This window comes from Zalophus californianus, chromosome 1 (assembly GCF_009762305.2).
Source record: "Zalophus californianus isolate mZalCal1 chromosome 1, mZalCal1.pri.v2, whole genome shotgun sequence".
Taxonomy (NCBI): Eukaryota; Metazoa; Chordata; class Mammalia; order Carnivora; family Otariidae; genus Zalophus; species Zalophus californianus.
In genome coordinates, this window is record NC_045595.1 from 22,792,227 (window position 1) to 22,808,844 (window position 16,618).

Sequence of the window (16,618 nt, forward strand, 5' to 3'; positions counted from 1 at the left end):
ATCTCGGAACCTGTCAACCATGAGACTTGTTCCCTTTCTAATTGAGAGCAAATCCTCAGGAAGGAATGAGGCTCTGGTTCTTCAGCTCTTTGTTAGACACCTGAGGGGAGATTCAGTTCGTGGGAAAATAATCTCTTACACCCCCATGAAATGAGAGGTTTTAAATTAGTGAACACCAGCTTAACTACAATTTATAAAAAAAACACTGTTTTAGAATCAGAAGTCCCTTGAGATGTGCTTATCTTCACTCTACAGTGTCTTATCCAAGATTTATGTCTTGTAAATGTCCCCTTTGCAAGCAGACCCCAAATCCAAATGCTGATGGTGACAAAAGACCCTTACTGGTGGCTCTGCAGCAGAGAACCCAAGGTGGATGCTTTAGGGTACTCTTGCAGAGGGCTCCGAATTGATCACCAGCACTACCTTATCTTCATTCACCATGTCCTCTTCAGCTGAGGCACAGGTCCTGAGCATGAGGTGCAAAGATGCTATGTCTGGACCCAAAGACCCCCTGATCCCAGACCCTTTCTCCAGGGACCGCCCACTTCATTCATTTGCTGACAGCTGGGGACAGGCAGCCTGCGGTGAGCCACATGTTACCTGGTGTAACATGTGGTACCATGAGTCCTGTGCCTCCCCTTTCTCACACCCTCTACTTACTGTCTGGTAGGCAGTAAATGAAGTTCAAGGCCTCTGCTCAAGTTTCTTTCATCTCACAGTTTAGACAAGGAATTTAGCTAATCTCTCCCTTGGGCAAGGCGATGTACTGGGGAAATGGACTTGGGTGCTCTGAGAGTTGGTCAGTTTCCACATGTGGAAAATGGGGTGGGAAGAGTAATTTGTGGCTGTCCTGCCTGGGACGTGGCACATCGCAAATGTTCCAGAAATGGCAACCTCTGCTGCTGTCCTCATCATCGTGATATTTTGATTTCTATTATATAATTATATAATTTTCCTCTTCTCCAACAAAGACTTGGGAATGGTTTGTTCCAGAAGGATAAGGAGTGACAAGGAGGAAAGAATGTGAGTCACCACAAAATTTAAAATATGTTAAAAGAGGAGGGCTGTTTAAGTTGATAGATCTAAGGCAAAACAAACAAAATCAAGCAAACAAGGGGAGTCACTGACATGAAATCCCCTTGGGGAATTAACCCTGACATCTAGCATGCAGAGACAACAGTCTGAGGAAGTCTAGAGCACCTTCTGGGATTTGCCAGAGTGGTAGGTGTGTTTCCCATTCTTTTTGCTCTCCAGACCCATGCAGAGTGGTTTAGCATCAGACCATGAATCCTCCTCATCCCTTTGCTCTCGGAACTGCCAGAAATTGGCTCCAGCTTTGTGAAAAGCAACCTGCATTTAATATCTAGCACGTCACTAAGTTTAGTGGAAGGGGAAATGTTTGGCAAATAAATCTATTTTATAATTCAACACACATTAATGGCTATTTTCCAATACATATAAGTGCTTGATAATTAGCATCAAAACTAGTCATTATTTAATCTATGATCTATTTAGAATGAATGAGAGAGATGCTGTTTCCTTGCTGAAATGGGAGACATGAAGACTATCCAGCCATTCTCCTCTTGTATGTGGTCCAATGTGTAGTACTGAGCAAAGCTCCTATGTGGGCTCAGTACACCCAGCCCTCCCTGTGCCTGTTGTAATTTCACATCCAGGAGACACACATCTTCAAAGACCTTTAGGAAAGCCTGAAACCCTTCCTCCAGCTTGGTCTAGACAGGAAATAACCCCCTTTACAAGCACCACCTTTAGAAACCCCATTGAACATGAATTCAGACCCTTCAAACAATGGTTTTCGGGTTAACAGTAGTTTGTAATTCTGTATTAGCCTGTAATTATTCATGGACACTCAAATTCACTAGAAATGGACTTGTATTTTGTGGTAGAAAATGTCAAGTTTAAATTAATACAGTGCTGCTCATTCACTGGAGAATAAATGATATTGAGAAAAAAGATGGCATGCATATCCAGGGACTTTGAGGTCTAGAGAGGAGACTCAAGTGCTAAGGCATCCGTAAAGATCCTGATTGCTCGATGGAAGTAGGCTATGATGGCTGTAGATTTCAGAAGATAAGAAATTTGCTTTTTGAACCATGAATAAAAGTGTGGTGGGCCTTGGCACTCACTGGCAGAGCACAGATTATGTCTGCTAGAAAACATATGCCTGGCAGGAAACTGTCCATCTGCTAAGACCTTCACTGTGGCCTGGCCATCTTGCCAGCCCCACTTGGAATGTTGTCCCCTTGCTTATGGGGCCCCAGGGACACTCACTGCCCTGCTGGTCCCCAGGACCCAGATTTCTTCCTGCCTCAGGGCCTTTGCACTTGTTATCTGCCTTGAAGCTTTTGCCGGCCAACGTGTTTTTGAACTGACACCTTCTCAGCATTTGGGTCTGTCCTCAAAGTAGTCATCTTGGACCACCTGATTAGAGTAACTCCCTTTCCCCCTTCCCACACATGGGGACGCTCAGCCTCCTGTCCCTTTTTATTTTCTTCATCATACTCATTTCTATTTGGAGTCCTCATTTATTTGCCCATTGTCACCCTCCTCAGACTGAAATGTCAGTGTCATGGTCTATCTGGTTCACAGCTGAATGCCTGATGGAGCAGGTGCTCGGTAAATGTTCGTTGAATGAACAAATGAATGCCAGAGTCATCAAGAGCGTCTTGCCCTGGTAATTGGAGAAAGGGAGGAAGAGGCTTAGGTAAAGTCTCACCTGGACAGCCCTAGGACAGCTGAACTGCCCTGGGTGGGGAGTTGGGGACTCACCCCAGAGCTGTGACTAGTGATGTACCTGTGGACGGTAATGGAGCCCTCCCCCTGCTGAGCACCTTCTGTACCTTGTCTCAGAAGCCTTTAAGCAAGAGCTGCTCTGATTCTCCTTCTACCAATAAAGACACTGGGGCTCAGGGAAGGTAAATCACAAGCCCAAGGTCACTAACTAACAGGTGCCAAGCGAGGTCTCATATCCAAGACTCCAACTCCAAAGCCTGCATTTCAGATGGGTGTGCTGCACTTTTAAGGTGCTGCCCAGGGATTCTTGCTGCAGAGAACAGGGATGGAAGAAGTGGGAACTCTTCCTGGGACCTTATTTATATATTTGCTCATGCACGGCATAAATAATGGCCATGTTTATGGACCATTTTGGATGTGCCAATTGCTGTGCTAAGTGCTTTACATCCATTAATTTGCTTGAACCCAAAGGGCTGATTGACTCAGGAGGATGGACCTTCAGATGACAAAGGGGGCTACTCATTCAAAGATACAGAACTGAAATGGAAAGGTGTGTGAGTGTGCAGGGGAGTATGCAGAGAGAACATCAGCCTTCTGTAACATCAGACAACCCCCATGTAGCAAAGTGCAAACTTGTTGGAGGTTGGGGAAATACAGGTGAAAGCAGTTCTTTGGGTGGAAATAAAATAAGGGAACTATAATTGTGATTTTTGATGGGTTATAGGATACATCATAAAGGCAAAGCAGGGATGTGTGAGCCGCTTTTCAGATACAAATTGCAAATAGATCACAAAGGGGTGTGGGACTCTTTCTAAACATCTGCTAGTAGTCTGTTCTACTAAAAGCTGAACGTCTGATAAATTTCTGACTGGCATCAGAGGTAATTTAATCTCTCAGGAGGTAGAGGAAGCAGGAAGCAGAACTGCAATTCCTGAACTTCATATTGACCACTATGAATAATAATTTGGTGCTGAATGGACAGGGATGTTGGAGAAAATGGCCGTATTACATGGAGTTCACTTTATTGAGCAGAAGACGGTGGGCATTGACATACGCTAGGCATTAAGGGAAATGATTTCAACCCAAATTAGAGCATTATAGGTAGGACCCATTGACAGAGAGATTGGGAAGAGACAGAGATGGGGAAGAATGGTAAGCTCATGAAATCATAATGCAGACATGAGAATCTGAATTGTTTCCACTAAAAGGCCTTTAAACATCCTTCACTAGGAAAAAGGCCTACACTCACTAAACTCAGATTTTAAAAAGAATACATACAAACCACAAAATATGGGTATATTATATAGTATAATTAAGGGAGTATGAATACATGTAGTGGGTCTAATGGTGGCCCCAGAAGATATGCCCAACTCCTAGCCTCCAGTGCATCCTGCGAATGTGACTTTATTTGGACATAGGATCTTGCAGATATAATTAAGTTAAAAATTTTGAGATGAGATCATCTTGAATTTAGGGTGAACCCCAAATCCAGTGACTGGTTTCCTTAAAGAAAAGGAGATATGACACAGGTACACAGAGGGAAGGCCCTGTGTAGACGGAGGAAGAAATTGGACCAATTATGTCTCCAAGGCAAGAAACACTAATGGTTGCTGGTGACCATCAGAGGCCAGGAGAGAGGCTTGAACAGTCTCCTTCAGAGCCCGCAGAAGACACCCATCCTGCCAATACCTTGATTTTGGATTTCTGGTCTCCTGAATAAACTTCTGTTGTTTTAAGTCACCCAGTTTGTGGTAATTTGTGGTAGCAGCCACAGGAAGCTAATACAGTACATTAGCCCCCTAGGAAGATAAGGGGTGGGAGTGGAGCCAAAGCTCAGATTAATCTAAGACTCCTGAAGAACCCTAAATGAGGCAGCAGGAGGAGGGGGCCTCTTCAACAAAGTTTGAAACAAAACACAATCAAAGAAAAAGGGAAACTTGCTGCTTAGGAGGATGCTGTTGTTTTTGCAGGTGACCTTAAGACAGCACATCTGCTCAGCAGCCATAGAGGCAACGTGTAGCTGGGGTGCTGGTTCATAATGTCATGTTCACCTCCCCCTCAGTAGAGAGTGGAAGGAACTGGGGACCTGGCTACATGGGGTGTGTTGTGAGGCGCTGAGCCTTCGGGCTATTTCATTTCTGCTCTCTGTCAACCATGTTGGGAAAACGATTTTTAACTTTTTTTTTTAACCCAGATAGTTAGATAAAGTCCTCATTTTATAACGTTATCATTTTCCTGTTTCTTTTTTTTCATCTTTCTCTCTTTTTAGAGATTTATTTATTTACTTTAGAGAGAGAGAGCAAGTGAGCAGAGGGAGGAGCAGAGGGAGAGGGAGAGAGAATCTCAAGCACACTGCCCGCTGAGCACAGAGCCTTCTGTGAGGGGCTTGATCTCAGGACCCTAAGATCATGATCTGAGCTGAAATCAGGAGTCGGCCACTCAACTGACTAGGCCACTCAGATGCTCCTCTTTTTTTCATCTCTTAGATGACAAATTATGGACAGCAATTCAAGATTTTCCATTCTATGAAAATTGCTAAGCAAAATTGTGAAATCAACACACTGTGATTACTTTATGAGCCAGAGGATGTGTTATCTCAAATATCTGATCAAACAGGTGTGTGTAACACAGCCCTCATTTTAACTAGACCATATTTTTTAGCAATTCTACTTCCCTTGTTCACCATGCCCTGGGAAGATCAAAGCCCTCTTTTTTTAAAGAGGCATAATTTCAGAGTGAGATTTAGTGTCCAAATGATTGGTGAAAAATCCTCTGACCGTCACCATTCCTTTTGCATTTCTGAAGGTGCTCACAGTCCCCCAAGGGGCAATCTTAGGTTTCTAGGACCACCTGAGGGCATGGGTAGCCTTTTACTACCCGCAAAGAAACCACAGTCAAGAAAAAAAATTCTCTAACTGGAAACTGTTTGACTCCTCAACATGTCGAGACAGTGAGTGAGCAAAATGGAATTTTTGCTTCTAATTATGGAAAGTTTTTATATGATGGCAACATAATTGAGGCCACTGATGGAGGAGGCAAGAACCATGGAGTAAATACATTATTGTATTTACCTCTTTGTGGATTAATTTAAGTGGATTTTGTAGCAAGGAGTGAATCACAATAATTATTGTCAAGCTTGCAGTGGAACAATAAAGGGTTCCATTTTCCAGGGTTGTGAGGATAAAGTCTTTCTCAAAATTACTTTGTGGTAAAAGGTTGAATTGGTCATTTTCACTCTCCCAGCCTATGATGTGGTTTATTATAGTTTATAAGAGTTTGAGCACTTACCCTTGAGATAAGAGTCAGAATCCCACTTGTCTATGGAATCTGGGTAAGTGATTTGAAAGAATAGGCAGGCTAGAAGTAAGACAATACAAGACGCCATGTCTGTCCACTGGGTCAGGAGCCATTCTGTGGGCTCTGTCTCTTGCCTCTTCTGATGAGCATCTTGGGGTAGCAGGCTGGCAATGGGCAGGCCACTGTGGAGGAGGGATGGGGTGCACTGGTGCGAACAGTGAGTTTCCTTATCACTATACCTAATGTACATGAACATTTCTAGCATTATTTTGCTCATTGGTTTACTATGCCACTTGAGGACTGGTGAACAACCTTTGTTTTTATTCATTCACCCATCCATCCATCTCTTTACGCATCCATAAATGTTTGGAATTTCTGCCATGTCCTGGTCAAAGGGGGTATAGCAGAAGACTGAGGGAATTGGTTCCTGCCCTCCTGGAGCTCATCATCTACTGAACAAAAGAAGTAGAGAGATGCAGTTATGTAACTCCAATTTACTTATTTATTTTATTTTTTTATAAGCCAACTTTGAAGTCAGAGGTAGAGAAAATTGGAACGGGACAGTGTTGGCTGAGGTCATTGCAATGAGAGAAAACACATTTTTCCTGTTTTTAATGCTGGGTTCTGACTCAGGAGAGGAAAAGGTGGGAAATAACGCTAAGAAGGTCTCTCTTTGCTTTCTCAAGAACTCTGTGCTGTGCAAGGTTGAAAGTTACAAATACAGGGATGTGTCTTTCAAGTAAGGAGTCATCAATAAAGGCTCCTGGGTGGCTGTGGGGACTTGGGCAGGATGAGGAAGCCCTAATGTATGGAATTCCCAGGAGCTAAACATTTGGAAAGCTATAACTTTCTTCACAGCTTCCTGCAAGATGAACCTCATGCTGCTATCTGCCAGTTCTGAGGGATGCCCGCCGGGGTTCTCTCTCACTTTGGTTTGTAACCTTCCTCTTCCCTTTCTTTTCAGACCCAGCAATCGTCAATGGGGTTTATTGGTCTGAATCCCTAAACAAAGTTTTTGTCGATAACTTTGATCGTGACCCATCCCTCATATGGCAGTACTTTGGAAGTGCAAAGGGATTTTTTAGGCAGTATCCAGGTGAGTATCCCTGCCTTGAGAATTATGATTGAGATTAATGATCCTGTGATATTTTTCTTTCGTGTTCAGGGTTAAATTTTTTTCCCCTTCCTATTAGGAGAAAATGAAAGATTAAATTCAAATCAGTTAAATCTCTTGTCAGATAGGCATGGCATCTGCATGCATGCACACGTGTGTACATGTGTGTGAGAGTGTGCACTTGCATGCACACGTGCACACACACACACACACACACACGGGTATTTAGATCTGCATAGGTTTCCACATCTTTCTCAATAGAGCAGTTTATACAGCTGCCACCAAAAGTGAGGAATTGGAGTGTGAGACATACCAAATTTGATCTTTATGGACAAGAGTTTGTTTTTATTACTATTGACTACTACAATTCTTATCGTTGTTGTTATTACCGTGGAAAAGAACGAGTCATCAATGGACTGAATTAAATTCTGACCGAAGGTGTAAGAAATGGAAAATTTGAACTTAGGTTTCCCCACTCCAGAGCTGACTGCCCTTGGAGGAAGAGCTTTGCGATGGCCAAAGCACCACTGAGGTCAGCAACTAATCCTTAGGGCCACCAGTCGCACCCTCAAATGGGTATGTTTGTCAGTTTGTTCATCATACCTTTGGAGCAGGTGTTCCTTCTGAGGCCTCCTGAGGCCTCTGCTTTGCAATAAGAATTTAATTCTGGCTTGGTTTGAATTTTAATTAAGAAGGGAAGTTTTAATTTTGCTCACAAGTTGTGAAAACAGGACTTGAGGCTACAATCGTGCCAACATCACAGCTGCAGAAATTAACAAGCTCAACCTAAAAGAAGGGAAAAAACGTCCTGCATAATCTTGGAGCAATTAAGTGGAGTCTTTTATGTTTTCATTAAGTAAGACTACGCACCTGATGTCTTCCCACTTTGAGGCACCAAGACCGTCAGCCTCCGCCTCGAGGAGCCGTTTGCCCTGCACACAGCATCTGTCCCCTGAGACTTGCCTGCCAAGTGTCTGCTTTGCCAGATTATTCAACATTTCCCAAGAGCCGTGTTCAGCAGGGCATGCATGGTTCCTCCTGGAGCTCACGGATATGTAAACAATAAGCCTCCTAGTAAAGATAATGTTATAATAAACAGTGGCCTATTAAAGTTCCAGTGTCACCAAATTGCAGTCTGCTTTGATACCCTCCACAGAGAGTAAATTTAATGTAGATGTTGCTGCAAATCAAGTGTGGTAGGGGGCTGATCCATTGAGGAAGCCACAGGGAACTCTTACCATCTTACCATGTGGCATTTGATTCAAGGTGGAGCCGATAAGAAGAAACCACAGATCATTTGTTGTCTCTGCCAGCAGGAAGTCCTCCAACTATGGTCATGAGGAAATTTGAAAAAAATGAAAATAAGAAGGTGCATTAGTCATCTCAGGCTGCCATAACAAAATACCACAGACTGGGTGGTTTAAACAACAGATATTCATCTCTCATAGTTCTGGGGGCTGGAAAGTCTGAGATCAAGGTGCTGGCAGATTTGGTTCTTGATGAGAGCCCTCTTTCTGGCTTTCAGATGGCCACCTTCTCCCTGTCTCCCTACATGGTAGAGAGTAGAAGCTCGCACATTTCTTACCCTTCATAGAAGGGCACTAATCCCACCATGGGGTCTCCATCCTCCTGACCTCATCTAAACCTAATTATCTCCCAAAAGGCCCCACCTCTTCACACTATCACATAGGGTAATGTTAGTCTTCAACCTATGAATTTTTGGGGGTATTGGGGGGCAACTTCACTCCATAACAAAAAGGAATCCTCATGAAGTTTGTATGTAATAGGGGAGACTAATTTAATTTACATACAAGGTTTTTATCAGTCAGAACAGTGGACTGAGAAATGCTTACCAATTTTATGACATTTGTGGCAGAATTTTGACTTTATAAAATTCCTGCATCTTTTCTATGTTAATAAAGACATGAGTCACAGTCCTCCAAAGGGGTTTCACTGCCCTGATAATGCCTTGTGCTCACTCAGTGCTTGGTTCTGAACAGAGAACAGCACACCTCTTGTCTCTTGGACATAAAATGATCATTAGAAGAGTGATCCATGGACATTTTTTGCTAGGATTTCTTATTTTCAGGATACTTCTTTCCATGTTTAGAGTGGTATAATAGTGTGAATCAGTGGTAAGTGTGCATGTCCTTAAACAGAAGGGATAGTTCTTCATTCGTACGTGTGTCCTGAGTTCTTAATTTGTTCCAAGCACTATGTGAGGTCCAGAAGATAAAATCTTGAACTTAACAGATAAGGTCTCTGCCCTCATGCCGCTCCCGCTTGTGGGGAAATGCATTCCTTAGGGATTTGGGTTGCAAGTGACAGAAACCCCATTCCAGCTAGCTCCAGCAAGGAATGCATTTATTGGCTCATGTAACTTGAAACCTAGGGAATGTGTTGTTCTGAGACACAGCTGGGTCCCAGTATTCAGCATTGTCATTTGGATTATGAATCTTTCCTTTCCCCTTTCAACTCCACCTTTCTCTATTCTGACCATGTTCACTGGTGGGTGATCTCCTAGTGATGGGGAACATGGCTGTGTGCTTGCAGGATGATTTTTCAATTATGGTCACAGAGGAAGAGAGAGCATCTATCCCAGTGGCTTAGATGAAAGTCCCAGGATTAGTCTGGTCTGGGTCATATGCCCCCACATCCTCAAGCGAGGGAGCCCAGACAGTGGGAAGCCTAGCCATCTGAAACCATGGGGATTAGTCAGGATTACTATGGCCTTGCCTGGAGGGAATCCTAAAGGAAGGAACAAGGACCACCAGGGAGACAGAGACAGGTGAACAGGTCATGATGGTACAGTGGGTTTCATGCTAAGATTGGGGAAATAGAAGATGGTAGGAGATCACTAAGAAGGAGCACAATGTCAGCTTCTGGGAATTTTAGTAAATATCAGCTTAGTAGCATACCTGTCATGGTGTTTTCTCTTTCTGTATAGATTTACCTAGGCCTCCACAAGCTCACTGTAGGTCCTGGGGGCATGTGGCAACACTTCCATGTGCTGTCTTTTAGATGAGGTAGTGTTCTATGTCTACAGTGTCTGATATGGTAACCACAGGCCACATGTGCCTATTGAGCATGTGAGATGTGCCTGATGAGACTGAGGAACTAAAATGTGAATTTTATTTAAATTTAAATCTAAAATTAAGTCACCACATGTGGCTAGTAGCTATCACGTTGAACAGTGTAACTCTATGGGAAAAGACTTCTGTGGTCTGATACCCAGTTTCCAAGGTATTGGTCTACCTTTCAGTGCCTGTATTACAAAAAGGTCTCACTGAACAGAGAGAGAACCCAGAGCCTTGGGGAGGCTCTTCTGAATGCCCCAACCACAGCAACAAAATACTAGTAAAGGGCCTGTGAGCTCTGCAGGATTGGTTATTCAGGCCTTATTGAAGCTCCATTTATTTCAGTGTCATCCTTGGGAGTCTTTGGGGGTGCTGTTAATATTAATGTCATATTAATATTAGTGCTAGTGACCCCCATTTATTGAGCACTGTGCTGGGTGCTTACACAAGCATTGTCTGATTTAATCCTCACAATGATCCTGTGAGCTGGAGCTACTATAATCTACATTTTACCAATGAGGAAACAGACCAGGAGGTTAACTGACCGACCAAGTCATACCAGCGGGATGGGAGGGAGTTGGTGGTGGTGTTAATATTTTCACCACCTCTTTCATGCTTTGTTCTCATGGCAGTTCTTACTCTATAAAATATGAACTCTGCCTTGAAATCCTGAGCCATCAGGCTTTCAAACCCCATCTCCTTTGCTAGGATATCTGCCCCAGGAGGATGGAGACATTTGGCTATCACTCTGTTACCATCCTCAACCTACATATTAGTATGTATTTTTTGAATGAATGAATCCCTCAGTAGATCAAAGTTTACCAGATCTATTGGCCTGTCACACTGGTAGTAGCAGCCCTGCCTCCTCAGATACAGTATAGCTACTGCCTCTCTGGGAAGCTGGTCACTGGCTACAGTCTGGTGGGACTCAGTGACCAAGTGTGGAACTGGCATAATTACAGCATAGAGCTATGGTCCTTTTCTTTTCTCTACTGCTCCCCTTCTGCCAAGTCTTCCCAAGCCAATGACTGCATCATTCCTTTTATTTTGAAATTCGTGCCCCAGCCAACCTGAGTGGCATCCCAAAAAGGCATATTGTCAATCCTAGAAATTATATAGCTCATGGAGGTGCTTCTTGGTTAAGTGTCGATTTCCCAGTTCTGAAAGATTTAGGATTAACCAACTATTATTTCTCTGGGATTTGGAGTTACTTGAACATATTCAAAATATCTGTGTGTAAAAAAAAATTATATACTGGAAAGTTGATATATCCTAGGGGAGATAGTACCATCTGGGACAGGGTTTCCTGAAGTTTGTCTCCTAAAACATTTTGTTGTGAGATTGGAAAAGGAAGGGCTCAGTGATCAGTTCGCTTGGTCAGTGCTGCCTCTGTTGATCCACTTGCAGAGATTCAAGATGACATAAGCAGATTAAAGGCCCTTAGGTGTCTTTCTAATGCAGAGCATAGAAACCAGTTTTACTTTTATTCATTTAACTCATGCTAACACCCAGAGAACTTCTCATGGGACATCTTCATGGAAATGCCTATGTAAGGAAAAGCATGGTGGGTGGGGACTTGGGAGACAAGTCCTAGTAATAACTGGAAATCTCAGGAAAATCTTCTGAACTCTGAGAGCCTAGAGTCCCTGCTATGAGTTGAAGATTTTGACCCAAGAGTCAGGTTTGGGCAAGACGGTCCCTCAGGGCCCATCCAGTCCTGACTTGAGTCAAGGTGTGACCTTTATTGTTCCACCTTAGGCAGCTATGCCTAGAACTGTATCAAGGTATGGTCTTCATCCCCACTCAATGTGTACCTCAAGTCCTCACCAGGAAGGGCCTCAAGTCTCATGGTTCCTGCTGCCACCCAGGCTCCTTTCTTCTGTCCTAGACATTCTCTATGCACAGCCATACCAGAATTCCTCCAGTTCCTTGAACTTGACATGCTCTTCTCAACCCCAGGACCTTTGTACATGTCATTCTCTATGCCTGGGGTATTCTTATTTATCCTGTGGCCACCATTTACTTTTGTTTTATAAGTCCTACCCGTCTGCAGTGGATTGAGTTGTGTCTCCCCCAAATTTATGTCCACCTGGAGCCTCAGTGTGACCTGACTTGGAAATAGGGGTCTTTGCAAATGTAATTAAATAAGTTGGGATGAGATCACACTGAATTAGGGTGGGCCCTAAATCCAATATGACTGATGTCCTTATAAGAGGAGAGGACGAACACAGAAGGAAGACAGAGGCAGAGATTGAGGTGATGCAGCTACAAGTCAAGGAGCACCAAGGATTGCTGGGAGCCAACAGAAGCTGAGAAGAGGTGAGAAAAAGTTCCTCTCTAGAACTTTAGAGGGAATGTGGCCCTGCCAACACCTTGATTTTAGACTTCTATCCTCCAGAACTGTGAGAGAGTTCTTTCCTGTTAAGCCACCCAATTTGTAGGACTTTTGTTACATCAGCTCTAAAAAACGAATATACCATCCTTCTGCTCTCACTGGAAGAAGATCCTTCTTCATATTAGAGATTGGGATCACCTTTTGCACACTACCATAGCCTCAGGCACTTCATCTTTGTGACATCTCTGGTGCATGTGATTTCTTATCATGTGCCAGCTTCCCTGCTGATGTGAGGCCTCCTGAGGGCAGGCAGGGGCCAGGCCCATGTTTCCCAGTCACTGCTCTGTCCATTGACTGGCGGAGTACTGGAGTTTGATGAACATTGTGATGAGTAGGCAAAAGGCTCTGAGGTTGTCCTGTCTGTTCCACTTTCCTCTGGCATTGTATCCTTTACCAGGTTTCCCAACAGACAAATTTCATGTCAACTTTTCAAAAAGCACCAAGTACAGCAGTGGCTGGGAGGAGTTACATGCCCATGTGCAGGGGAATGATCTCAAACCAGAAGGAGGACGTTAAGTGTCTTTAATCCCTCCCCCGCCCCCCCCCCCAGGCCCTAGCTTAAAAGCTGGGACTATAAAAAAAGAATTGCACCTCTTCTTGTCCCGGTGGGGCACACACGGATGGGGCTGTGATGGGGAGGGAAGATGGAAGAGTGGGGAGGGGCAGAGCAGGATCGGGCACAGTCCTGGTCTAAGAACACTCACCACAATTCAATTCAAGAAACAAACATCTGCTGAAGGTCTACTACCATGGGTCAACTCATTAAAAAAAAAAAAAATCTCTTTATTTGGGTTCAAACCAATGCTTTTGATATTGGAACATTACTTAGCTTCACCATGGATATGATTTCACTATGTGTTAAGACCATGCTACCCTAACTGTACTTGGCTTTATACAAAGCAGTGTATTTCTTATTTTTAAATGAACTGCGTTCTTGTCCCTTAGTGTACAATAGCATGTCAGATTTATTTTGTCTTCGTTGCCTAATGACCTTCGATTATCATATTTCTGGTTTCTGATTTGGTACCGGAAACTCTTTAAATTGGCCCATTTGTAGGTGGGACATATAGGTACAAGGAGAACATAATAAAATGACTTTTTGGGTAGCAAATTGCCATCTCATGGTTTTCTGAGTACTAATTTGGGGGTGTTACCTCAAGCACATACTATTATTATTTCGGCAGGGTCCTGAAACCTGGCCATCAGTAATTGGACAGGAGACTCCCAGTGCTGCCATCTGCGTCAGGATTTCCTTCTGTGAAAATCATTTTTCTGTTTTTATTTTCTTCACTCTAAAGTCTGTATTTTAAATCCTCCATCCCTGAGCAGCACTGATGGTTGAAAACAATGATTCACTATCTTATTTTCAGGCAGCAACCACTTTTCTTTTTAAATGAAATTTTATTCTTAACAACCAAGTTATAAATAGAGAATGTCAACCTTGGACGTATCCCGACCAGCCTGCAAACCACAAGACGAAGGATATGGGATCCCATCTTACACATGGGGAGAACTCCCCAGGCTTCAAAGCCTGAAATTCAAACTTTGTAACACAGCATAATTATGGCCTTTTTTAAAATTTCCATCTCGGTGTGGAAAGCCAGGCCAGTATTCCTGATTATAAATACAGAAGTGAGGGGGGGAAAAAAACAAACAAACCCCCCCCAAAAAAAAATACAAAGAAAAAAAAAAAGAAGTGAGGGGAAAACAGACCTGCATGTATTCTGGGATGGAAATGTATCAAGGCTTTCTACCCACTGTGCTACACAACATTGCTTTGCCCAGACCTGGTTACACGGCCCGACTCTGCCCAGAAGTCTGTGAATGATGCTACCAGGTCCAATAACTTGCTGGGCAGTGAGAAATGACCACTGGCCACGGGAAGGGGCTGGAGTCACATCCTTTGTTGACAGATAACATGTTACTGAGGATGTCCCCACTCTCCAGCAGGCCTTGAGCAACTGAGCTAAGGCCATGTTTGCTATAGTGTTACAGCTCAAAAGCACCTTCCCAGAGGTGGCGATGGAGCATGTGATGAGCTCCAGGGCTGGTCGTTGCATGTGATTTTTCACCCTGTCTGTTCAATCAGCAAAGCAGAGCAGCCTTGAAATGCTATGAATAAATATTTGAAGTTTCTGGGTTTCTCATAACTCTATTTTTCTTCTAGGGATTAAATGGGAACCAGATGAGAATGGAGTCATTGCCTTTGACTGCAGGAACCGAAAATGGTAGGAAATGGTCAAACCTCTTAGTTACGTTTTAAAAAGAGAGAACTCGCGAAGAGGTTCATTTTTACTTAATTTTCCCCTGACCTAGGTACATCCAGGCAGCGACTTCTCCGAAAGACGTGGTCATTTTAGTGGATGTCAGTGGCAGCATGAAAGGACTGCGTCTCACTATTGCAAAGCAAACCGTCTCATCTATTCTGGATACGCTGGGGGATGATGACTTTTTCAACATAATTGCTGTGAGTGCATCTGTTTTGTGCTTTCTCTGCACTTTGGGTTCATCTGCTCTTTTAGCAGCAACTGGTTCACATTCTCCTTGCTTTTGTACACACATCCCACCCCAGATGAGGACCAGTGAGTCCCATGGGGGTTCACAGAATCAGGATGTTGGAAAGGCTTTCAGAGTCTGGGAAAGCAGTGGAGCATATTTCCTCTCTGTACCGCGCACTCAGGCGCTGCCACCTGGCAGAGTAGTACCAGATTTGGTTTTCCTGGGAGCCAACCCTTTCGGAACCTTGGGGAATTAGACCTTGCAAGATGTTCCTTAAACGGCTAGTGGAAATTAACTTCAAGCTAGATTAGTCTGATGACAATGATAGTAATAATCATGATGCTAAAACAACTAAACTGTGGAGAGCTGTCTAAGGCTCACAGAACACTTGATCTTAGCTTTGGAAACCAAAGTGGCATTTATTAAGTGCCTACTGAATGCCATTTGCTTACTCTTTGTATTTGCATTTCTTTGTTCCTCACAGCGGCTCTAGGAGGTGGAAGGTGGTTTTTGCATTTTCTCAGGTGGTGCTGCTGGGCTTGAGAGGGTCAGTGACTTGCCTGAGGTCCAAAAGCAGGGACATGGGAGACCCAAGACCCCAGTAGGGCAGTAACATGCTTCCTGGAAAGGAACACCAATTCTGGTTTCCATGACCAGTTCTTTTTCCTCTTCTCCCCAGTTCTGTGGTGTGATGTCCCTCCTACTCTCCCTAAAGATTAGAGCCACAATGAGCCCACTTCTTTTCCCTGAGTAATTAACCACATGCTCCTGCCCAGTGGTCAACTGTGCTTTGCCGCATCACCTCTACCTAGGATGCCAAGTGGCTACAGCAGGCAGCTGGGGCAGCGTGCAAGGGCGATGGAGCTGGGGCTTTGGGGTCGGGACCTAGTTTTGAACCCTAGTTCTGCCACATGTAGCTAGCTGCACATCTTGGGGCAAACCACATCAGTCTGAGCCATCAGCCCACCAACGGAAGCTTGAGTAATCGAATCACCCACAGAGTTGCTGCCAGAATTACCTGAGCCCGGGCACAGGAGGCCCGCACCGAGGGCAGGATGTGAAGGAAGGGGTGTTATTTGAAGAGCAGCGCAGACGGGCTCCAAGCGTGTTGGTCCATGTGGCTACCCCAGGCTCCCGAGCAGAGTACATCATCACGCTACTTGGGATTTATATTGCATTGGGATTGCTTGAATAAGTGTCCTGCCTGCGTGCTTCTGAGGAGACTGAGCAAAGAGGGCACAGCTGCAGAGCACCCGTGATTTATAGCTTCCAATTTAAAAAAGCCCTAAAGAAGAAAAGGAAGAGAAAGAGAACAAAAAATTCCGTGGGAGTAGGGGTTAGTTTATTTATTGTTTGTTTATTCACTAGACCCAGTGCCTGGGACAGTGCCTGGGAAAGAGTAAGAGTTTAAATATGTGTTGAAAGAAGAACCCCTACAGCCATCTTGCCCACTCCTCCTAAGTGTCCGATGTGGATGATCTT

At 44.0% G+C, this 16,618-nt stretch overlaps 1 protein-coding gene across 5 annotated transcripts in view; it reads left to right on the forward strand.

Annotated features, from left to right (window-relative positions):
* Positions 1 to 16,618, forward strand: part of CACNA2D3 (calcium voltage-gated channel auxiliary subunit alpha2delta 3) — an 891,383-nt gene that overhangs the window by 393,672 nt on the left and 481,093 nt on the right. For all 5 annotated transcript variants that reach the window (XM_035723841.1, XM_027586868.1, XM_027586871.1 and 2 more), the window contains 3 exons: positions 7,016 to 7,147; positions 14,805 to 14,865; positions 14,954 to 15,104. In XM_035723841.1, coding sequence (XP_035579734.1) covers positions 7,016 to 7,147; positions 14,805 to 14,865; positions 14,954 to 15,104 — 344 coding nt within the window. The remainder of the gene's footprint in view (positions 1 to 7,015; positions 7,148 to 14,804; positions 14,866 to 14,953; positions 15,105 to 16,618) is intronic.